General features: G+C 43.0%; 1 protein-coding gene across 12 annotated transcripts in view; it reads left to right on the forward strand.

The window, feature by feature from the left end:
- The window catches only part of ABCG2 (ATP binding cassette subfamily G member 2 (JR blood group)), a 121,490-nt gene that overhangs the window by 67,302 nt on the left and 29,665 nt on the right, over nt 1–24,523 (forward strand). For 10 of the 12 annotated variants that reach the window (XR_004041520.3, XM_030865691.3, XM_060299824.1 and 7 more), the window contains 2 exons: nt 15,848–16,069; nt 23,389–23,448. Coding sequence is in view for 11 of the 12 variants with exons in the window: in XM_030865691.3 (XP_030721551.1) it covers nt 15,867–16,069; nt 23,389–23,448 (263 nt within the window). In the remaining variant the exon portion in view is untranslated. Of the gene's footprint in view, nt 1–2,645; nt 2,771–15,847; nt 16,070–21,878; nt 21,955–23,388; nt 23,449–24,523 lie in introns of those variants that run through there. The other 2 variants (XM_060299827.1, XM_030865697.3) reach the window with 2 other exon arrangements.

The raw sequence follows: 24,523 nt of genomic DNA on the forward strand, positions 1-24,523 counted from the left end.
GTCCCTTTGGCCATCCAACCTTAGTGTTGTATCAAAACATTGATTTTAATCCCATTAATGTCTGTTTTATTTATCCCATTTCTTAACCATCTAAAGATTTTTATCCTTTTAGGGTAAGTCCCTTTAAAATTTCCACCTTGTTGGGAAGACATCTCTAGACTTTCCCTTCAGTTTCTTATTCCCTTGTTAATCAACCTGATTAACAGTTAATCTAATGTTTTTATTAGCATCTGTAAGACCCATTGAGGGGAAACTGACCACAGATGCAGCTTCCCAAACTGTTTTTTTGTTGTTGCTGTTTATTTGTTTTAAACTAAGGGAGTTGTTAAGGTTAGCCGTTATATTTTTTTGTATTTACTTTCTGCTTTGGTCTTTTCATCGGTACCAATAAAACAGTTGTTTATAGTGAGAGCCCTCTAAAAATTTACTAATTCAGAAGTCTCTCCAATTTAAAAGATCCATTGTCTGGCCATTGTCAGAGCTCTCAAAACACGGGGGGCAGAGCCGGGGGGGGGGGGGGCGGGGGGAGGAAAAAAAGGCATAAGATCAGGTAGAACATTTACATCTCAAAGACCCAGGGAGAGAAATGCAAGCTCCTCCTAGAAGGGCTTTTGTTCCTTTAAGGTCGGAATTCTGAAAAGGTGTTTTACCAAGCTGGCTTTTTGTAGCTGCGCACACAGCTAGAATGTTTTTAGTTAATTAATTTTGGAATGTTAAAAGAATTAATTGGGGTTCTTTTAACATTCATTTTGGAATGTTAGAATAATCCCAATTTGGCCATTTTTAGGGTGAGATTTCCTTTAATTCCCAACTAAGGAGGTATTTGTAGGAATAAATTCTGTATGTGTATGTTGCAGCAAAAATAGAAAAAGTTTTTCCTCTCCTGAGAACAAGGAACGTAAAGGGGACAGTGAACAGGCTGGAGAAGAAACATAACCTGGCCTGAAAGAGTTAATCACTCCTTGTTTTATTTTAACTGTTACTAATCTGTAGTGTCTGTAGCTAGATTGGTACTTCACAAAGCTAACCTCTCACTCTCTGACCCTATGTCAGTTACATCCTGCCCCTGTCACCCCTGACTCTGTGTGCGTTACATCCTGCGCCTGTCACTGCCTAACTTTATGTAAATTCCCTCTGCTCCCTGGCCGCAAACCACCCCCTGTAGCTTTTGCATTTCAGAAAGAAGGTCTCGCAGGCCAATAAACCAGAGACAGACGGACCCGATTACCGGGCCGCCTGACGCCACGATGACTGTTTTGAAATAATGCAAGGAGAAAAAGAATGCAAGACCTTCACTACTTTGATCCTTATCATATACCACAAACTGCGAGCCCCGCATATAAAATCTTCTCCGATTCCCCGGTGGTGGTGGAGGGGAGGAGGGGCACAGTTTTTGGAGGCACTAGCCCACTGTGTCCCCGCTTGACTTAGCAAAGAAATAAAACCACTTTTTTCTCTTTTCTCCTAAATTCTGTCTCCGTATTTCTATTCGGCGCTGGCGTACAGAAGCCGAGATTTCGGCCACAAATACATAATAAAATCTTCCCAGTGTCTCTCAACTGTGGTAACCCGCTCACGTCTTTAAACGGAGCAGAATCTTCCCAGTGTCATTCATCTGGGGTAACCCAGGTACCTCTTCTTGAAAGTAAGTTCGAGGAAAGTCTACTCTTCCAACGAGGAGTTTATCCACCACCAAATAAAGCTTAGGATCATCAGCCAGTAGTGGGAAATCCAAGACCCAGAAGAGACTTACCTAAATTCGTCTGGAGGCGGCCGGGCACAAGAGGCCTTTGCTGGTACCAAGGCTCCAGAGCCTCCTAGAGTTCAGGCGAAGGAGAGAAGTCTGCTCTGGGTCCCTTCGTTGTTCACTAAAACGGTCAGCTGAAGAAAAACGCACAACCTAAAAGTTGCAAGTTAAGTTTTATTTGAGGACCTTACTGAAGACTGAAGCTCAGGAGACAGCCTCTTGGAGAGCTCTGAGGAACTGCTCCAAAGAATAAGGGACTAGCCAGGATATTTAGGAGTTTTTGCTGAACAACAACAACAACAACAAAAACAAAAACAAAAAACAAACCGTGTAGTCAGACATCAAAGACAGCTGATAGTCACAAGAGACAGACATCACAGGTTAATGATTTTAGTGCTTTTCGATGTATGGGAAGATACCAGCATCTGGGCTCATTGTAGTAATTCCTTAGATATGCATATGAACGATCTAGGGCCAGTGCCCAGAACACACAGTGCTTCCTCTTTTTCTCTAACTTCCCCTCGGTGTGCACCATGGGGGCTTGGTGGAGGGGCATCGGGAGGTATGGGGATGGTGGCTGCAGGGCGGGTGGCCAGAGCCTGGTTTGCTGCAATGACGGGAAGCACTTCTTGTTTCCTGGGACGGCAGGCAGCATTCCCTGTCCACGTCTGTCAGTTCCCTCTTAAGCGTAAGTGAGTGTGAGTGTAAACGTAAATGTAAAATGAGTGTAAAACGTAAACATAAGTGGGTTTCCGTGGGCCTGACGCTGGACCATTGTACTTGCCCCTGCTTTTCCCTGCCTGGGCAGAGTCGGGGGAGGTGGGGTTCTTTTGGAATGGGCTGGACAGCAGAGACTCACTATAAAACCTCCACTGGCCGTGACCTTGCTGTGGCAGTAGGTGCCTTTTGCCTGCTGGAGTCCTTCCTCCCAGCCCCACCTTCTTGTGGGCAAAGGGCTGCAGACCGGGGATACTCCTGGCATCCTAAGGTATATATCTGAATACACTCTTCCTTAGAAACCAGGTACGTACAGTTTCTGAGTGCTTGTCTCGTGTCTGGTAGTGTCTCTAGGGCAAAACATACCCAGCTGTCATAGGCTGGGAGGAGGGGTGCAGGACGGTGTTCCCATCTGGGCTCTTGGATGGCTGCAGTAGCCTCTAGGTGGTCTCCCTGCTCTGTTCCCCCGCCCCCCATTCCCAAGTCAGCGTGATCTTTTTAAACATAGTTCGATTTTGTCATTGCGCCACCCAGAACTTTTTGGTGACTTCCAGTCTCATTTGGAGCCAAGTCCAAAGTTCTTGCAGTGGCCTGAGGCGCGGGTGCTGCGAGAGCTGACCTGAACCTCTGATTTCCTATCCTACGCTCTCCCTCCCTCTGCCTCAGCCCCGCTGGCCTTGCAGTTCCTTAGACTGACACTTGGACTTGGTGTCACGCCTCCAGAGAGCCACCCTCAGGTTTCTGCTCAAAGGCCTCATTGGAAAGGCCTCCCCTGACCACTTTTTCTCTTCTGCTTTAATTTTTTCTCTTTTGCACCGTTGACCCTGACATTTTTCATACATAACCTCATTGATGGCAGGGATGTTTGTATGTTTTTGTTTTGTTCACTCCTGTATCCCCAGTGCCTGTCACGTAGTAGAAGTCTAATGAGTATTAGTGAATGAATTTTAATTCAGCAGATGAGAAACAGGCTTAGAGAGGCTAAGCAATGCCTCCAAGGTTACTGGCTAGTACGTTTAAGGGCTGGAGAAACTCGAATCCCATACGTTTGATGATGGGTGTTAGGTAGCATTTTACAAGCAGCCTTTGGAGGGAACATCACAATTTCATCCGGGAAACTGCTGATCCAAAGATTAAGAAACTTTGGGATGTAACATATATGTAAGTTACACTTAGTCTAACTCTTCATTTTTACTCGCAATTTGACTAAATATTTTCTAGAAGTTTCAGTTTTCTGTCGCAGATTAAGACAAATTTGGGCAGAATCCTTGCAAATTTTGTCAGAATGCAAAAGAAAAATGAATAGCAGGGGTTAGGGACGCACCCCCGTACAGTCAGAAATCCATGTATAACTTTTGACTCCTCCAAAACTTAACACATATTTTGTATGTTACACGTATCTCTACATATATTTTATGCATTCATGACATACCTAACTTCCTTCATTTTTTTTCAATATTTCTAGGCTACATAGTTTGCAAGTCTTTTCAAATTGTTGCAAATCTTAAAAAAAAAATTTCTTACATAGTTATGGAAAAGAAATCCACATATAAGTGACCTGCACAGTTCAAACCTGTGTTGTTTAAGGTGTTGCCAAATGCAAGTTCAGGTGCCCAAGGTACAGTGAGGTCAAACGAACTGAAACATCGGAGTTTGGAGCAGAGGAAGGTTTATTTGCAAGGGCCAAGCAAGGAGAATGGCCATTTTGTGCTCAAAAGACCGGAACTCCTTGATGGTTTTTGGAGAAGTGTTTTTATAGGCAAAATTTGGGGTGAGGGCTGCAGGGTGTGTGACTTTCTTCTGATTGGTTGGTGGTGAGGTAACCGGGCGGTGCTCCAGGAATCTAGTGCTCAGCCTGAAGTTACCATTGTCCAGCCAGCTGGGGGACCTCAGTTCCTGTAGAAGAGCTCAAAGATATTGTAATATATATCCCTTGAGGAGGAACCAGGACCCTGCCCCCAGGGTTGCACTATTGTTCCTTTTTTTTAAATAAATTTATTTATTCATTTATTTATTTTTGGCTGTGTTGGGTCTTCGTTGCTGCACGTGGGCTTTCTCTGGTTGCGGGGAGCAGGGGCTACTCTTCATTGAGGTGCGCAGGCTTCTCACTGCGGTGGCTTCTCTTGTTGCGGAGCACGGGCTCTAGGCACACGGGCTCTAGAGCGCAGGCTCAGTAGTTGTGATGCACGGGCTTAGTTGCACTACCGCATGTGGGATCTTCCCAGACCAGGGCCCAAACCCGTGTCCCCTGCACTGGCAGGCGGATTCTCAACCACTGCGCCACCAGGGAAGTCCCTGCACTATTATTTCTTTACTGCCTTTCCATTGTTTCTGGTTCCTTCACTCTTCTAATTAGTAACTGTTTGAATCTGCCTTTTGGAACTCAGGGAAGGTCTAGGAGACTGAAGCCTTTTCCTACATATAAGAAACCACGGGCACAGAAAGGCTTTTGTTCCCAGGAGGACCCCACAGGGTGCTGCTGGGTTTCAAAGGGTCAACTGTATTTACTTTATGTGCACTTGTATCTATTTAAAGGGAGGATTAAGATTAAATTGAAAAAGGGACAGAAAACAGATCTGTGGTTGTCAGGGACTTGGGGGGAGGGAGAGGGAATTTGTTTGGGATGATGGAAGTGGTCTGTGTCTTAATTTTGGTGGTAACATGACTGTATACATATATATATATATTTATTTATAAATAATTATTTGGCTGTGCCAGGTCTTAGTTGCAGCACCCAGGATCTTTGTTGCGGCACGTGGGAATCTCTAGCTGCGGCATGCGAACTCTTAGTTGCATCATGTGGGATCTACTTCCCTGACCAGGGATGGAACCTGGGGCCCCCTACACTGGGAGCGTGGAGTCTTAGCCGCTGGACCACCAGGGAAGTCCCATGACTGTATACATCTTCAAAGTCCAAAAACTGTACTTAAGGAGGATAAGTTTTACTGTTTACAACACTGTTTACTGTTGACGTGTTTTTAATAAACATGACAAAAAACAAAGATTAGGCTGAACCATGAGTATAGTTGGCATTATATTGGAAGGAATGTTCCCCCAGTTTTTGTTACCTGTACCTTTTTTCCATAAGTCACTAGTTCCCTGCAGATCCCTCACTGGCCTTACGGAGTATCTCCTCTGTGCTGGAAGGATGGGGATGTGTAGGACGAGTGAGAGGAGGGCTGCAGGGACCTGCGGAGCTTCCAGTCAAGTCTTCCCTCCCTGCAGGGCGTATGTCACCCTTTGATGGTCTTTGCTTACTTTTGCAGCCTCTTTTTCTTAACTGCCCCGTCCCCAGAGCTGCACTCTAGTATAACGGACAGCATGCATTTCCCAGCACAATCTCTTTCAATTTAATGGTGTTACTTTCCTTTACTAGGACAACTTTCTTCTCTTTTCTCTTCTTCCCGTACAACTGGTTAGTCTCCTCTAGGAGGCCATGTGCTGCTTCATGAAGGATGGAACTGGTCGTAATCTGTCAAGTGAATTTGAGGCTGTAGGCAAAGGAATGGGGAAGGACATTGCTGGCCGGAAGAATGTTCTGCCTTGAAACGGGATAATTATTTTTTCTGTGAACTCCAGCTGTGTTGATATATTGAGTTCTTAGGTGGTGTTCGTTAAGATTTGTCCTTACCTTTCATAGATTCCAGGCAGAATCTTCTGTGGTGTGTCTTTTCGTTCTTTCTAATTTGTACATGTAGTTTACTAATGCTACCAGAACCTAACTTCTCTAAACAGGATGCTTAGTGACTTCCTGTCGTTAGAATATCTTTATGAAACCACTTTGCTTAATACAGGGATGTGGCATCTTGCGATTTAGTCTTTCATTCAGTGGGAATAATCGAGAACAGGGTATGAAGAGCTCCAGAGGATACAAAGATAATGGATGTTAGGTCCCTGCTCTTACAACAGCCTGTGTGGGCAAATTTTTAGCTTGCAAATGCAAATGTGGCTCTCTGAAGTGGCAGGTTTCCAGTAAAGTCTAAAGGAGATACTTTAAAATATCATTCTTTTACTTGTAATTTGGGAGATGGCTGAAGGCCAAAAGGTTCCTACACTATGAGCTGGGGCTAGAAGAACATTTTAGTGCTAGCTTGTTTGGTGAGCTGTGATCCACGTACTGGTCATACACTGTTAGAGAGATCTTTGTGACTCTTAGAGGAAAGCCCTGGAGGGTGGCTGGCAGGGTTATATTTTATTTAAATTAATTATTTTTCTTTCATTAGCCTACCTTTGGTGTTTGAAATTCTGAATAAAGCAGTATGAAATTCACCATGAGAATGTTATGAAATTTCTGTTATTGTTAGGGAACTGTGGATCGAAACCACCAGCCTTGGCCAAGCACAAGCAGGATAACTGCTTGCCAGAGTTGTCTCACAGCAGGGGGTCCTGATAAAGAATGAGGTGTTGCCTCCAAAAGCTAACTGGGAGAATCTGGGAGGGGCCAAAAGGAGGAGGGAGGAGACGATACGTCCTGCCAACCTCCCAGAAGCCTCCTCGCTGGAATCCATCTTGGCTGAGAGACGCGCACGCCCCCAGGGAGGACCCTGAGTCAGAGTGATGGGCCAGAGACAACCCAGAAACTACCCCCGTTCCCGTGAAGCCTGAGACCGTGAGCCACGTGGCAGAGCAGTTCTCCTGGGGTCCCTTACCCTGCCGCTCGCCACCTGGCACCCCTAATAAAGTCTTGTCAGCATGTGTGTCTCTTTGGACAATTCATTTCCGAGTGTTAGAGCAGAGCCCACTCTCGGGCCCTGGAAGGGGTCCCCCTTTCTGCAGAAACGTGGTCAAAAATGTTTTGGTAAAATGTGAATTCTGTTTGGGGATCAGATTTAATTCCTTAGGGATTCACCTCATTTGTTTTCGCTTGAGGAAAGTGATGTAATTCAATTTAGCAGTTGCTCAGAAGACAGCTCTACAATAAGAAGCATTGCCTTTTTTCAGCCATTGTATACTTAATCATTTTATAGACTTGTTATTCTCAACCTGAAATATATAGCACTATCCTGTTTTTGAAATAAAAACAGTACAGTTTTGTGCTGTTTTAAAACTCAGGAATGAATTTATTTGATAACAGCATATAGCAAGTATAGGCATCTTTTTCTAGTCTTCTTTTCTTTGATGCAGGATGGATATGAGAGTGGGTGGGGTGACCTCAGTGTTCAGGTGTATGTATCTTTTATGGGGTTATAAAATTGGTGATTTATCAAGTAACCCAAGAATGAGGAAATACATTTTTAAGAAGTAAACAGTCTAGACCTGTGCTGTCCGGTATGGTAACTGTTAGCCACTTGTGGCTATTTAAATTTAAGTGAATAAGTTAAATAACATAAAACATTCACCAGCTACATTTCAAGTGCTGAGTAGCAGTAGCCACGTGTGTCCGGGGGACAGCACTATTTTATTTTCCCTGTGCATATTACTATAGAATGTGGAAAGAGGCATAGGTACTTTTCCATCTGACCTCCAATTATCTTGAACGCAAGAGAATCACTTCCTTGGGCCTTATTTATAGCATTTTTACACATCAAGAACCAGATTACCATCTATAAAATCAGTGATTTGTTGTGTAATTTGTGAGAATAAATGGAGTGGGTAATTTTTTTTTGGCTGCACTGCACGGCATGCGGGATCTTGGTTCCCCAACCAGGGATCACACCCGAGCCCCCTGCAGTGGAAGCACAGAGTCCTAACCAAGGACTGCCAGGGAATTCCAGGGAGTTGGTAATTTTTAACTTTGTCAAATTATGTACCTCTTGGCTGGTGCTTCCTAATTGCCACTATTGTAAACATATCCTTAGGACTCAGTCCTTGGAGTCCTTGGCGTTCCTCTCTTAGGTGCAGAGGAGGGGAGGAAAAACTTTTCCTCTACTCTTTTAGGTTCTGTTGTTGGGGACCTGCAAATTAAACCAACAAAAGACAGATTAAGGAGAGAGAAAGGCAGGTTAGATTCAATCATGTGGAAAGGGAGTTCACAGAAAAATGTAACTCAAAGGAGTGGTTAGAATTTGAGCTTAAATGCCATCTTCATAGAAGGAGAGGGGGAGGAGGGCACTTATGGGAACACAAATGACTTTCAGGAAAGATAACTGGGCCTTTAGGAGAATCGATGGGAAATAGATAAGTTTTTGACAGGTCTGTTTAGGTGTGGTACAGATTTCTCTTTGTCTCAGGTGGTAAGAGTCAGTTTTCCCTGGTTGCTTCTGGGGAGAGGACTTATGACAATTTGCGTGAGGGCGTGCTCTGCTTCTAGGCAGATAAGGGATTTCAGGAACTCAAATGCCTTCAGCTCAAAATAACTTTTATGCCACAGTGGTGTTTCAACAGCCACTCCCCTTCTGATTCAGTTTCAGGGTCTTCATACCACTTGGTGTGTATCTCTAGGTCCTCTCCTGTCAGCATCCAACCGTCCACTGTATCTCTGCTTGAATGTCTCAAAAGCATATGTTCTAAACCGAGCTTCCTGATCTTGTCCTGAAATCAAAGTGAAGAAAATGTTTCCAGGAGAGAATATTCAGCTTTCAGTGTTGCTGGTGGTTTGACTAAGAATTGATCATTAATACATTCAAAATCACGTAATTAGCCATACTTTCAAAGGGTGAATTTTATGGTCGGTGAATTACATTTTAATCAGAAAAGTCATTGGATATGTCACTTTGGCAGTCACCTAATATTGTCAGCAGTGGTTTTGGTGTGAGGATGAGGTGGGATGGAAGCCTGATTGGAGTGGTTTTAAGAGGGACTTAGGAGGGAGAGGGTAACGGATGGACAGGAGCTGTGGGAGTTTGTTGTTTTTTTTTTTTTTAAAGAAAAAGAAAGTGACACCAAGGGGCTGTTAGAATTTGGGACTTATATACCGTCTTCATAGAAGGGGAGGGGGAGAAGGGAGAAGAATTACAGAATTTTATAATCAGGAGAGAAGGAAAAATTGATGCAGGGGAGAAAAAGTGAGGGGTGGTGGAAGATAACTGGGTAGGTGTCCTTGAGTAAGCAACAGGGAATGAAAAGCAGAGCGTAAGTAGAAGGTTAACTTAGGTAGGAACTGTGGGAGTCCTAGGGGAGCTGTCCTCTGATAAGTAGAGAGAGTGGGCTGGAAAGATAGATGGATAAAAGATGGGAGAGTTAAGTGGGTGAGAAGACACCGTCTTGATTCACAGTGCCAAGGTGGACAGCATGTATGGCTGAGCTAGTAGGGAGGCACCGTCCTTCCAGGAGAGAAGGCCGAGGGGCTGGTAAGCCAGGGACAACGGATCTTCTTATGGATTTTGACACTTACTGCACCTGCCAAAATCCTAAACCTTACAGTTGTGTATGACAGTGTAAATCCCTTGATGCCTCTTGAAAAGCAGTTCACAGTTAATCAAATGTGGGTCTGTAGCATGTTTTAAAAATCAGAGAGCAACACATTATTGACTGCTGAAGACCCCCAAGAAGGCTTTGTGGTCTGTCATCCACGAGAGTCTTGTTTATGCTTCTCAGTTTTTAACCAAAGATCTGTCTCTCTCTCGGATGTCTCACAGGCATCTAAACCTTACTGCGTGGGAACAGAGCTCTGGAACTTTTGAGGTCCTCTCTGTCATTATCCAGGCCCATCCCTTTGTCCAAGCGTGTCTCACCTGGTTTTCTGCAGGAGCCTCCTGACTGGGCCTTGCTTCCACACTTGGCACACAGCAGCCAGAGTGGTGGGGTCTTTTTTGTTTGTCTGTTTTATAGATTTAATTAATTAATTTTTGGCTGCCTTGCGTCTTTGTCGCTGCGCGCAGGCTTTCTCTAGTTGCGGCGAGCGGGGGCTACTCTTCGTTGCGGTGCACAGGCTTCAGTAGTTGTGGCATGCGGGCTCAGTAGTTGTGGCTCGCGGGCTCTTAGAGCGCAGGCTCAGTAGCTGTGGCGCACGGGCTTAGTTGCTCCGCGGCATGTGGGATCTTCCCGGAGCGGGGCTCGAACTGTGTCCCCTGCGTTGGCAGGTGGATTCTTAACCACTGTGCCGCCAGGGAAGCCCTGAGACATTGTATTTTTTAAATTTTGTAATCATTACTGTAACTTTTTTGTTTCATCATGGAGTAATATATTGTTCCATATTGGTGTCAGAAATAAGTTTGTTTTTTGGTATAATGTGCTTCAGCTTAGTTATGCCTGCTAATCTCTTGAGTGGTGACACATGAAAAACTAAGACCCTGTTGTCTTCCTGAGGAAGATGATTAGAATCCTGGTGAGGAATCCAGCACCTCCTAGCAGTGTGAATCACACACTTAAGCCCAGCACAGTGAAGGCAAGCTCGGTATGCACACACTTCTAAAATTGTGATTGTACTTATAAGCTTTAGCCCTGTATCTTGGATGGATGGATAGATGGACGGGCATGGATAATCTTTCTTGGGTACTTTAGTTCCAGTTGGTGCCTTTTATTAGCAGAAGATCTCACAAAAATTTTGTATGAATGTCTATCTTGAGCCAGTGACCTATTTACATTCAAGTGGTACGTTATTTGATTCTCTTAATAAGCCTCGGGAGAGGGTTAGAAGGTGTCTTCGGTGGCTGAACATCAAATGGGGATGGAGGCCGGAGAAGCAATTGCTCGTATCAGACTGGCATAGTTTGGCTTTTGAAGGCCTGGGGGCTGGCTGAAGAAGTCCATAGAGTCAAGAGGTAAGGTCTCTAGATTACTTGGACCTTGAGTCTTCTCTTTCACTGCTTTAAGAGAGTAGGATTTTAGCTGATTATTACCATTCATTGTGTTCACAGATTAAAACCAAGCTCTTCTAATTTCCTGGGACCAGTGTCTAAGTGGTTTCCTACTTTTGCAGTTTCCAAGATTGAATAGTGTTTTAAGTGTGACAACAATAGAGCAGTTTGGGGGTACAGGAACCATTACAGATTATTTTGGTGTGGGGGCAGTTCTACTATGATATTCTCAGGCATGGTTTTCTTGTATGTATCCTGCTTTGGTGTTCCTAGAGCTTTTTCAGTCTGTGGCTTGATACCTCTTTTATGTAGTAAAAAAGCCTACTTTTTCAGTCTGGAGTTTTTTTGTTTTTGTTTTCTTTTCCACGGTGATACGTGGAATTTTCATACACTCTTCAATCTGTATGTTTTCTACATACCAGCCTACCAGTTCACTAATTCTTTCCTAATCTGTGTCTAAACTGCTAATAAACTCATCTATTGATTTTTAAAAAAAAATACAGATTCTGGTTCTTTGATGGTAGTCTATCTTTTCATTTATTTTCTTAGAGGTATCCCTCAGTTATTTTAACGCAGATGTCTGATGACTCCAATCTGCAATATCTATGGGTCTATTTCTATTTTCTTCTTTTGGAACATTAGGTCTTATTTGCTGGCATGCTTGGTAATTTTTGATTGAAAATTTGGATGATAATAAGTTTCAGAGTGATTTAAGTTTCTTATAGCAAAGTATGAGTGGATCACTTTGGTTGAGTGGAACCTGGTCTATTTCTGGGTTGCCCATATTTCCAGGTCATAGGCCTAGTGGAATCTCAAAAACTTCAGGTTTTCAACTGGTAGGCTCACAGCTCCAAACTTGGTCTCCCTAACACTGAGAGGCTACTTAAATATTTGTTCAGCTTTCTGGCCTCTAGCAGCTTCCATCTGCCTGGTTTTCCTGAGTTTCGCCCCACCTATGTGCACTTTGCCTCGAGGGGAAAAGGGCACAGAGTGCTGGCTGTGCCTTCAGCCTCCCTCCTTTCCAGGAACTTGGCAGCTCCAGTCCTGGCTGCCTTGCTTGCTCTCATTAAAGAGCGCTCTTCAAAGAGCTGCATCTTATATTGTGTCTACTTCTACAGTTGTTCTTAGGAGAATGATTGGTTTGGACCAGCGACTCTACCATAGCCAGAGAGAAGGTTCTTCATGGATTGTTTTGATTTTTAAAAATTAAAACTAGTTTTATGGAAGTTTCACATTTCAAACCTGTTTCACAAGCTGTTAAGTTCACTTTAAGGTCTTACTCTAAATCCTTTAAAGGGGCCTTTTTAAATTTGTTTACTGAAATATTTTCAACTTCATTTATACATTTAATCCTCACTTTTTGTTTTAAATTCTTTAACTGCTTAACTACTGGTTTGATTTTCTCCATTATTTTTGTACATAATTCGAAACCTTCCTAGAATTTAAGTGTGTTTGCTCATTAAGGGAATGATTTTGTCATTCCAAAGAAGTTTGGAGTTTATCTTCCTAGTTGATTGAAGGAGCATATAAAGTCTGGAGCTTTTTTTTTTTAATGCAATTAATTTTATTGTAAATGTACCGGTAAATGTTCTATTAGAATTTTGGTAGATATTTTCGTAAATGAAGAACCTCTGTCACATGAAGAATCTTTGCCATGTGCGTAATCATTCTTTCATTACATATTACAAATCTATTTTATTAAATATACGGATTAAAGTACGAGTACTAAATCTGACCTTTCCTGTACATTCTTCCCATTCAACAGCACGCTTCACTATAACAGATTACACCCAAGACCTCTCAAACAGTTCAGACATTCCTAACCTTACAGTCCAATACTGAACCTAATAAACTGAGCTTAACTTGCAAAAGTGAGAGGTGGTCTGCGGCCCATGCCTGGCGTCTTACCAAGTCGGCCAGCCTGCACAAGGAGTCCGAGAGCTCATCAAAGATGAGCACGGTCTGGGGCCCCGGCGGCGCGGAACACACGTGGCCCACCAGCTGCTCTGTTTTCCTCAAGGCCTTCTCCTGGGCGACACGGAATCCTTCTGGGGCGCTGAGCTTAGGAACTCCAAACAGGCCCTGAAACCCAAAGAACAGTTCCCACTGATAACTAAAAACATGACCTGGGGGTATTGAATACAAATACTTTCTTCATAAACAAAATCTTGGTTTTCGTTGATGTTTCATATCATCATGACACCTGTCATCACAGGTATCACTTTCACATTCCCCGCGACATTCCACATATATGACACTAAAAATGTTTTAGAATGTAATTTTTTTTCAATTTTTAATATTTTAGAAAAAAACAAAAATAGAATGATAAGGGTTCAAAATGCAGCTTGGTCACTACCATGAAACCTAACTCACAGAGTAACAAGGATTAAATGATACACGTTTTAAAAAAAACATTTTAACAGTGCCTGGCACACAGAAAGCATTTAACAGATGTCAGCTGTAACCGCCATCACCTGTGTGACCCTGGTCGTGTTCTCTCCCCTCCTTGGCCTAATTTCTTCATCAGGCCTGAAGGGATGACAGTATGTGCTGTGTCTCACGGCACGGACACAGGAACGAGGTTAGTAAGTTCTCAGGACCCTGCCCGGCACTGAGTGAGGTCCAGGGCACAGTATCAAGCGCTCCACAGAGTATAAAATAGGGACGGTGAGTTGATTTCTGAGCACATATATATTTTAGGAAGATTCAGTAAACAGGCTAAACCAAGTCATAGACTGAAACTGGCAGCAAATTTTATACCTTCCCAAAGCATTTCAACACCTTGATAAAGATAAAAATCACTAATCTGATGGGAAGGAAGGACCGTCTTCTTGTACCGGTTCGACTGCACTTGTTTTGATGCCCAGGAAGGCAGACAGAAACCCCAAACACAGCACATCCCCGGCATGCCAGAAGTGTACCATGTACTTTACACAGGTCCTCTCATGTAAATCACACAATCCTAGAGCACAAACAACTGTCAATCTCCTTTTCACGGATAAGGTAACACTTTCAGAGGTTAAACGAACGTGTCTGTGGTCACTAGCGACCAGTGGGAAAGCCGCAACTTGAACTCGCTGCAAGCATCCCTAAAGCCCACACGTTCTCCACGCTCGTGGACTGCAGCTGGCGTTGGAAAGTCTTGCCTCTGCAGAAGGCCATCTCCGGGGACTGGGAACCCCGCTCTTCACCGTTTTAACCAGCTGCCCAACGCAGCGCCTAACACAGGCGGGAACTCACGAATGAGGCAGATTACCAGGGCCAGACCCACTGTGTAGACAGCTTTGCATCAACAGGTGCTTCACGTGGCGATTGCGGGAAATACCAAGAGGTGAAGCGTTCTGGCCTGACAGGGCCCACTGTTTCCGGCGCTCACCCAACAGGTCCAGGCGGCGGCGCCCACCGGGCACCAGCTGGTGCTGACCCACCGGACCCGGAGCCCGGCCCCAAGGCCGCCTGAAGTCTGGAGCTTGCTTTATTTATTTATTTATTTTTTTACATCTTTATTGGAGTATAATTGCTTTACAATGGTGTATTAGCTTCTGCTTTATAACAAAGTGAATCAGCTATACGTATACCTGTATCCCTATATTCCCTCTCTCTTGCGTCTCCCTCCCACCCTCCCTATCCCACCCCTCTAGGTGGTCACAAAGCACCGAGCTGATCTCCCTGTGCTATGCGGCTGCTTCCCACTAGCTATCTATTTTATGCTTGGTGGTGTATATATGTCCATGCCACTCTCTCACTTTGTGCCAGCTTCCCCTTCCCCCTCCCCCTGTCCTTAAGTCCATTCTCTAGTAGGTCCGCATCTTTATTCCCATCTTGCCCAAGTCTGGAGCTTTAAATTCAAATAAATCTCTCTTATCCCTGACTGCCTGGCCATCCCCCTTTTTGTAATAACTGTGTCATAGACTTAAACAAAAACGGGGTGATGGTGATCATGTGGTCTGTCCCTGATCTTGAGTCGTATCGTAATACACTTTTCAAGTCAGATCTAACTCCCGTTCATCTTTTTTCTGCTTCGTGAGTTTTGAGAAATGTTCATACTCTCCCTGTTTACTTATTAGATGTTTAATTGACACCTAATTGGAGTGTATGTATTCAGAGTTGTGTCTGCCTCCCTAATATAGGTTTCAAGGTTGTTCTTATTGCTGTGATGTGGCCTATTTATTGGAAATGGAGCTATTTATTGCATTGAGGTTTACAATGGACTTGTTTAAAATTTTTAAAAATATATTTCATTGAATCCTGTATATGCAAAATATTTTTACTTAAACATGTAATCAATATAAAAATGACCATTGAGGCATTTTACATTAAAATTTTTTTGGTGTCTATTTAAAATTTAAATTGAGATATAATTGATACATAATATTATATTAGTTTCAGGCATACAACATAATGACTTAAAATTTGTATATACTGTGAAATGATCACCACAGTAAGTCTACTGAATGTCCATCACACACCAAAGTCACAAATTTTTTCTTCTTATGATGAGAACTTTTAAGATCTCTCTTAGCAACTTTCAGATATACAGTATGGTATTATTAGCTAGAGTCACCATGCTGCAGATTATATCCTCGGGACTTAACTTATTTTATAACTGGAAGTTTGTACCAAAACCGAATTGTTTTAAGTGTACTCTTAACTACTGTTTACCGTCTCATTTACTGTCAACTTACTGTTGCTTTTCCCTCTCCAGAGAGGCAGAAACACTCCAGATGTCTTCCAGGAGTTACCAAGTTTCTGTCCCAATGTCCAAAAGAAACACCAATTGCATCCCGGAGACAACCTCCAATGACCTGAAGACGTTTACTGGAGGAGCTGTGTTAAGTTTTCATAACATCTGCTATCGAGTAACAGTGAAGAGTGGCTTTCTACTTCGTCGGAAAACAGTTGAGAAAGAAATACTAAAGAATGTCAAGTATGTGCATGAACTTTTATTTAAATAGGTTCATTGACATGCAGTGAACCTGGCAGGTTTTGCTTATTGCAGATAAAGGTGTACAAGTCTATACAGATATACAGACACATGCTTTCATTTCATTTGGCTAAACTGGCAGTGAAACAGTTGGATCACATGTTAGGTGTATGTAAATGTAAGACAACTATAGCTTAGCTTAAGTTATGCTGTTGAAGTCCAAAGTGATAAGAGAATTTAGGATCCAAATTAATATACTTATTCATATTTTAGAATCCAAGTCAACATAAAACTATGATTTTTATTCTCCTCATCCAGTAACTAATTCATCACATGGTGGTGGAGCGGGCTGTAGAGTGGGGAGAGAAATGGGCATTCAGATAGAATCTACTGGGTCCCAGGTATCTCTCTTTCCTATATTATAGCCTTTAGGGTTTTCATGTTTTTCTGATTTCCAGAGAATTGAGCTGGATTCTACCTCTCTGTGGAGTAGGGAGTGAATCTAGGTTTGCTTAGGTAGCGTGGCCTATGTGTTTTGTTAATTTTTTTTGTTTAATTGGGGAAATAATTATTCCTAGACAAAGGAAGCAACTTTTTCGGCTTTCCAAGCCTGGAGGAGTGGTTTTATAAGAGCCCTTTGGCCAGGTATGGCTACAAACCTATATGGAATCAGCCATTTCTCATATCATCTAGATGCATTATATGGGACTGTGGTCTTTTCTGTTACTGGCAGCCAGCTGCTTCCAGAGGGCTGGGAGATGACAAATAGGGGAGAAAATTTTTGGATGTGGGTGGGGAAGAAACAATGGGGAGCTGAGACTGGGTTGCTGGAAGCCAGGTGCTGTGTAGAATGAGATAGTATTTTCTCCATGCAGTAACAGACTGTCATGCCTGCTTCCTTGATGCTTTCTTGCGTAAAGAAACCCTGAGTATGAGAATAAGGAGAGGAATGGTAGATGAAAAGCTTTTATCTTTTGCCACATGCCTAGACTGGAGTCAACTGACCTTTCTGAAAAGCTGACAGGTTTTTTGTGGAGCATACTAATCAAGTAAAATGCTGGTCACTTCAGAGTTTGTGCTGATAAGTGGAAGGTAACAGACGATTTGAGTATGTGCAGGTTGAATAAATTTAAAATATATGCTGCTCGAGGGTTCGTTTACCTTGCTTATGTTTTAAAGCTAGTAATTAGTAACTTGATACAGTAACAGTGTCGTCCGCTGAAGGCTTCCTAATGTTTTTATGGTTCAGTGGTGTGTGTTTCAGCAACAGATGAGTTCACCCTTACATGCATTCCTAGGTTCATAAAAACTCAGTCAAATCTTGTAATCCTTTCAAATTTTACAGTTAAAAGGATACCAGGGGTCGTTTTTCTTGCTTACTCACATTTCTTATTTAGGCAGTAATGTTTCTTATCTTTTCCCCCATCTGCGGGCTTCAACTAAGTAGAGTTTCTGGGATGGGGAAAAGGGTGCTCTCATTTATCTTTTATTTTTAATTAATTAATTAATTAATTAATTTTTGGCTGTGTTGGGTCTTCATTGCTGCGCGGGGGCTACTCTTTGTTATGGTGTGCGGGCTGCTCACCGCAGTGGCGTCTCTTGTTGTGGAGCATGGGCTCTAGGCACACGGGCTTCAGTAGTTGTGGCTCACGGGCTCTAGAGAACAGGCTCAGTAGTTGTGACACATGGGCTCTAGAGTGCAGGCTCAATAGTTATGGCTCACGGGCTTAGTTGCTCCGCAGCATGTGGGAATCTTCCCAGACCAGGACTCGAACCCGTGTCCCTTGCATTGGCAGGCGGATTCTTAACCACTGCGCCACCAGGGAAGCCCTGTCTTCTTTTTGATTCATGTTTGATAACGCCATCAGCATTCAAAATAATAACTGTGGGGTTTCCCTGGTGGTCCAGTGGTCAAGACTCTGTGCTTCCACCGCAGGGGTTTCGGGTTCGGTCCCTGGTCGGGGAATTAAGATCCTGCGTGATGAGCAGTGTGGCCAAAAACAAACAAATGCTCATAAATTGTTAATTATTTTTAAAAAATTGTAACTGTATTCCAGAAAAGCTGATGAGAATCTTGATTTTTGTTTTTCCTTTGGACATTTTATAATCTCATTTGTAGAATGAATGTAGCATCTCATTTCCCTCTATGGGGGAAGAAGCTAGAACAAAATCTGACTATGAGAATTCATAAGGGCGAGGTTTTGCTCCCTTATAAAAACTTCCTGTTATGCTTCGTTTGTCTCCATACCCAGCAGTTGAACTTTTTCTCACCAAAGCTGAAGATTTATAGAAAAAATGATCCATTCCAGTAGATGTGTGGATATCTTGACCTCTTCAGGGAAACTCATTATACTCTTTGGGGATTTTTTTAATTAATAATTTATCGTGAGATAATTTCAGATGTAAGCCTCGCAGGAACCTAACCCATTCACCTGTCAACATTTCACTGCATTTGTTCATCACTCTGTTGCTTTATATACCCATTGTCGTCAACGTTTTTCTGAACCAGGTGAGAGCCAGCTGTCCGTACGGTGCTCCAGTATTCCTGACTCCTCCAGTGCCTATTGTCTAGAAATAGGGACCCTCTCTTACATAGCCACTCAGTCATTGTCTGGGAGCAGCTCAGGGGAAGTGTAGCTTCGTGATGAGTGCGGTGGTGGGTCCTGTGAGCCCTTGGTCGGCCATGCTCTGCACAGAGCTGGCTGATCATCACATGGTGTCTCTGCAGTCTCATCCAAGCTGGCTTATTTCTGTCCCACCCCCTAATCTCGGTCACCTGGTCATGTTGGTGTCTACCAGGCTTCTTTGCCATAATGGCACCATTTTCCCCTTTGTAAGTGATAAACATTGAGAGGAGAGATACTATGACATTATTCCGAAATCCCATTTCTCATTAAACTTCAACTGACCAGCTTGAGCTGCCATTGATGAGCCCTGCCTGAATCAGCAGGAACAATCTGATCTGGTAGTTAGTTGTTCACTATTTACCAGAAGGTGATTTCCTGTTTTCATCCATCTCTTCTATATGTATTAGTTTGCATGCTAATAAAAGGAAAAACTTTATTCATCATCTCTGTGTTCATTTATTTATATCAGTATAGACCCATGGATTTGTATTTTATTCAATAGCCTTCAACAGTAGTGGATTACTGTCATTATTTATCTTTTTTTCTTAAACTTATTTTATTTTATTTATTTATTTTTGGCTGCGTTGGGTCTTCATTACCGCACACAGGCTTTCTCTAGTTGTGGCGAGCGGGGGCTACTCTTCGTTGCGGTGCATGGGATTCTCATTGTGGTGGCTTCTCTTGTTGCGGAGCACGGGCTCTAGGCACGCGGGCTTCAGTAGTTGTGGCTCGTGGGCTCTAGAGCGCAGGCTCAGGAGTTGTGGCGCACGGGCTTAGTTGCTCCGCGGCATATGGGATCTTCCCGGACCAGGGCTCGAACCCGTGTCCCGTGCATTGACAGGAGGATTCTTAACCACTGCGCCACCAGGGAAGTCCTGTCATTATTCATCTTGATCTTTCTCTTGTTCCTGACTTGGTCAGTGGGAGACTTTCAAGGTAGGTTCTGTATTTTGTTTTGTGTTTTAACTGATTCTTTTGACACATACTCTCATTCTTTGAATATTTTGTCGGCACAGCAAGAATTTTCGGACTCACTGTGTACTCACCCTGCGTCAGACCTGGGATCAGCTGATGTTCCTTTGTGTGGAGGATGGTATTTACAAACCAAGATCTGGGTGTTGGGAATGTTTGTTGCTATTAGGATCTTATAGCTTCTAGGCTTTCTCGGTGGACAGACCTAGGTAGGTACTGACTATATGTATGTTTCAGTATACGCACATGTGTGCTTATACACATATCTAAAACTTTCTGTATCTGTGTATGTAGATGAAAACCCATGACTTGTCATTAATACGTCCTCCAATTTATATCTAACACTCCAAGGTTCTTTCCACATTTCCATGTTTGTAAAACATCTTCTCAAAAAGTAAAGAACCTGGTTCTCGTTGTCTTTAATGTACTCATTGGTTTCCTCAATCAGTCTTCTTATTCCTCAGTATACGCAGTCTCCTGCCCTTCCACCTGTTTCCTCTCCTCCTCCTACCTCCCTTTGCAGCCTGTGTTCTTGGGTGCTGGCATTGCTGCACCTCTACCCACTTTCATCACCTTCGCACTAAGAAGGGAAGCGGAAGTCTGATAGAAATGATGGACGTATTTGAACGTAAAATAACGAGTAGGGAATGTCACTAAGTTTTCTTTCTAGTCAGACTGTACCTATTTTCCATACACTTTTCCTACTTCTTAACATTTGTTTTTACTGAAAACATTTCTTTTGGTTTTCCTATAAGTAATTGTCATTTATGGAAATGTTGAGACTCACTTATTCAACAATTGTCCAGTGCCTATGGGGTGCTTGACCTTGTGCAAGATGCTAGTGACACAGATATGGCCTCTGTCCTGAGAAACCGTCTAGTCTAATGGGGGATTCAGACAACTAGAGTACCTCGCTGTGTCATTCTACTGTGATAGAAGGGTTAGGAGACACAGTGGACATCCCTAACCCTAAATCAGAGATTCAGGGGTGTGGGGAGAGAGAAGGTGAAGATTGTGTGCACGAGTGTGTGTGTGTGTGTAGGGGACAGTAGGGTAGGGTAGGGAGAGGCCATGCTCCAAGCATTGGGAATGGCATTGACTGCTCCTTTATAAACCGAGACCAAAGGATGAATCATTATCCACTAAAAAAGTAATACTTGTGATGTGACTCCTTTAGCTAGGTTTCACTTCGTGTGTCCAGTATTCAGGGGTCTTCCCTTGTAGACCACTGTGCTACATACTTTTGGGCGGAGGCTTAACACAAGATGACATAACTCTTGTTGGCAGGGTTTTACAGTCTAGCGAGGGGGACTTTGCTGCGTATAAATGCTATAAAGCAGTGTATAAGGGTGGGAAATCGGTTTTGAGGGATGATAGTAGGATGGGGGGTAGGGTGGGGAGACAAGGGAATTGTAGACCATCGACTGCTTTTTCTGTGAAGGGCCTGGCCTGATGGTAGATATCTTCAGCTTTATGGGCCATCCATCTGTGTTACAACTACTCATCCCTGTCGTTGTAGCATGAAAGCAGCCACAGACAATAACGCAAATGAAGGAGTATAGCTCTGTTCCAGTAACACTTTGTTTATGAAAACAGAAGACAGGTGACCAGCTGTCGTTTGCTGATCCCTGGTCTTGAATGTAAATTCCACAAGGGCTAGGACTTCGTTTTATTCTCAGCTCAGTCTCATGTCCTAGAAGAGTAATCTTGTTATACATAGTAGACATGAGATAACTGTGTTTAATGAATGAAGGGAGAATTAGCCGCTGCTCCAAACTGGAACTGTTGCAGCTGTAATTCTACACTGCTGTCATTTTCTGTCATGCTAGGGCTTAGTGCCAAAGTAAACCCAACTGAGGGACCTGTAAAATTCTTTGTCTTAGAACGTTTACATTCAGTTTGGGATTAGTTATTTCGGATTGCTTGGTCTCGATTTGAGGAGATATTTCTAAAACCTGGAAAGGTTTTCTGACAGCAGAGTTTTAGTGAATAACAAGCTTGTATCTCGTGATTTTAGAAGCTGTTACTAGATAGCTACTGATAAAGAAAGTGCATCAAGAGCTATTGATAGATGCATCTTGAAAGCTCACCCAGCCATTAGCATGTCTTTTTTACATCTGTGGGGAAAGTCACTGAAAGAATAAGAGATTTTTCTGTTTTACACCTTGTTCCTGGTTTACCTAATTCATTTATTTTTGTTCAGTGTTTCAGCTAATGAGCAACGCGAAAGGTACATGTCACCCTAGCACCAGCCGTTTCACAGTTGTGATGATGCAAACACAATAGTCAGTAAGTGCGGAGGTCCTCCTGGATGGAAGCACCGGGGGTACTTTGTAAAGTTCATCACTTACAACAATTGTGTAATCATAGAATTGGCGTCTGTGAAAATCACGATCTGGGAATGGAATAGCCTTTGGCTTTGGACCATCCACTTGGAATAGATACCATTTTCTCTGTGGAATAAATTTTGGTTTACCTACCAGTTCCAAAGAGAGATTGGATTTAGTCACCAGGGTTTTGAAAGGGCTTTTCAGGCCTCTATTTCATCATGCCTACATAACTGCGGAGGCCTTGCCCTTAATTTTCCTTTCTCCAGTCCATCCTCCTTAGTCATTCTACTGGCTACCGTTAGGATAAGTATTTGCTTTCTTCTTGAGACTCAACACAGTCAAAACTGCCTTAATTTTTTCTACCTTCTGCTTTCTTATTTTATTTTACTTTATTTTTGCGGTATGCAGGCCTCTCACTGCTGTGGCCTCTCCCGTTGCGGAGCACAGGCTCCGGACGCGCAGGCTCAGCGGCCATGGCTCACGGGCCCAGCCGCTCCGCGGCATGTGGGATCTTCCCGGACCGGGGCACGAACCCGTGTCCCCTGCATCGGCAGGCGGACTCTCAACCGCTGCGCCACCAGGGAAGCCCAGCCCTTCTGCTTTCTATCTGAATTTTCACCACCCTCAAACATCTGCTTAGTCTGTTTGGAAGCGTGCTGTGTGTACACCATGTCTATATATCCTTAAAGGTTGTCTCCTTTAGAAAGTGGCATCTACCACTACTAAACGGAGAATTTTCCAGTCCACTTATCTCATACTTTACAAGGAAGAAGACGATATATCTTGAGAGTGTATGTTTTACTTTTCTAATTTGATTAAGAATTTTGTGAGGGGTAAGACTTGGTGATATTTTCTTTTTAACCCCCTGAGGTGCTTTATTCCAGCCATTGAATTTCTATTTCAGATATACTGTTTCTTTGTCTGACTAGATTTGTACAGTGAGAACACTTCTACTGGTGATTCTAGAAGTCCATTGACTTACTAACTGTGTAGACCGAGGTAGCAAGTCAGGTGACATGAAGATACTAGTCATCTGGTGTCACTCAGAACTTGTTAATGCACTTTACACCGTGAAAGAGGAGTAAGTGTAGCAGAGATGCTTCACCAGAGTCAGTTACATCAGGGAACCAGTGTGGAGAATAAGGGAGGGGAATTTAGAGGGACCCAAGTCATTTTTCTTATAAGTCCTGACTTGTGGTTAACATTCTTTGTGTGCCAGATTTTTGTTAATCGACGTTTCGGTTTCTTTTTCCTTTAACGGTTGATTTGTGGGTTTTTTTTTCCCCTGTCTATAATTTTATCAGCCTTCATTGAGTGTATTAAATGCAAACCCTAAATTAATAGAACTGGTTGTAAAGTGGTCCAATAACTTGATATCTTTCTGTATTTACAGTGGGATCATGAAACCTGGTCTCAATGCCATTCTGGGACCCACAGGTGGAGGCAAATCTTCGTGAGTATAACAGTATAAGTAAGATTTTTCTTTGTAGTTTTAGTGTGTGGTTTTTAATAAATTGGATTATGGTTGCCATAAATATTATGTCAGTTTCAGGTGTACTACATAGTGGTTTTTTTACATCTTTATTGGAGTATAATTGCTTTACAATGGTGTGTTAGTTTCTGCTTTATAACAAAGTGAATCAGTTATACATATACATATATCCCCATATCTCTTCCCCCTTGCATCTCCCTCCCTCCCACCCTCCCTATCCCACCCCTCTAGGTGGTCACAAAGCACCGAGCTGATCTCCCTGTGCTATGCGGCTGCTTCCCACTAGCTATCTACTTTACGTTTGGTAGTGTATATATGTCCATGCCACTCTCTCACTTCATCCCAGCTTACCCTTTCCCCTCCCCATATCCTCAAGTCCATTCTCTAGTAGGTCTGTGTCTTTATTCCTGTCTTACCCCTAGGTTCTTCACGACATTTTTTTTTTAAATTCCATATATATCTGTTAGCATCCAGTATTAGTCTTTCTCTTTCTGACTTACTTCACTCTGTATGACAGACTCTAGGTCCATCCACCTCACTACAAATAACTCAATTTCGTTTCTTTTTATGGCTGAGTAATATTCCATTGTATATATGTGCCACATCTTCTTTATCCATTCATCTGATGATGGACACTTAGGTTGTTTCCATCTCCTGGCTATTGTAAATAGAGCTGCAATGAACATTGTGGTACATGACTCTTTTTGAATTATGGTTTTCTCAGGGTATATGCCCAGTAGTGGGATTGCTGGGTCATATGGTAGTTCTATCTGTAGTTTTTTAAGGAACCTCCATACTGTTCTCCACAGTGGCTGTACCAGTTCACATTCCCACCAGCAGTGCAAGAGTGTTCCCTTTTCCCCACACCCTCTCCAGCATTTATTGTTTGTAGATTTTTTGATGATGGCCATTCTGACTGGTGTGAGATGATATCTCATTGTAGTTTTGATTTGCATTTCTCTAATGATTAATGATGTTGAGCATTCTTTCATGTGTTTGTTGGCAGTCTGTATATCTTCTTTGGAGAAATGTCTCT

This window comes from Globicephala melas, chromosome 5 (assembly GCF_963455315.2).
Source record: "Globicephala melas chromosome 5, mGloMel1.2, whole genome shotgun sequence".
Lineage (NCBI taxonomy): Eukaryota > Metazoa > Chordata > Mammalia > Artiodactyla > Delphinidae > Globicephala > Globicephala melas.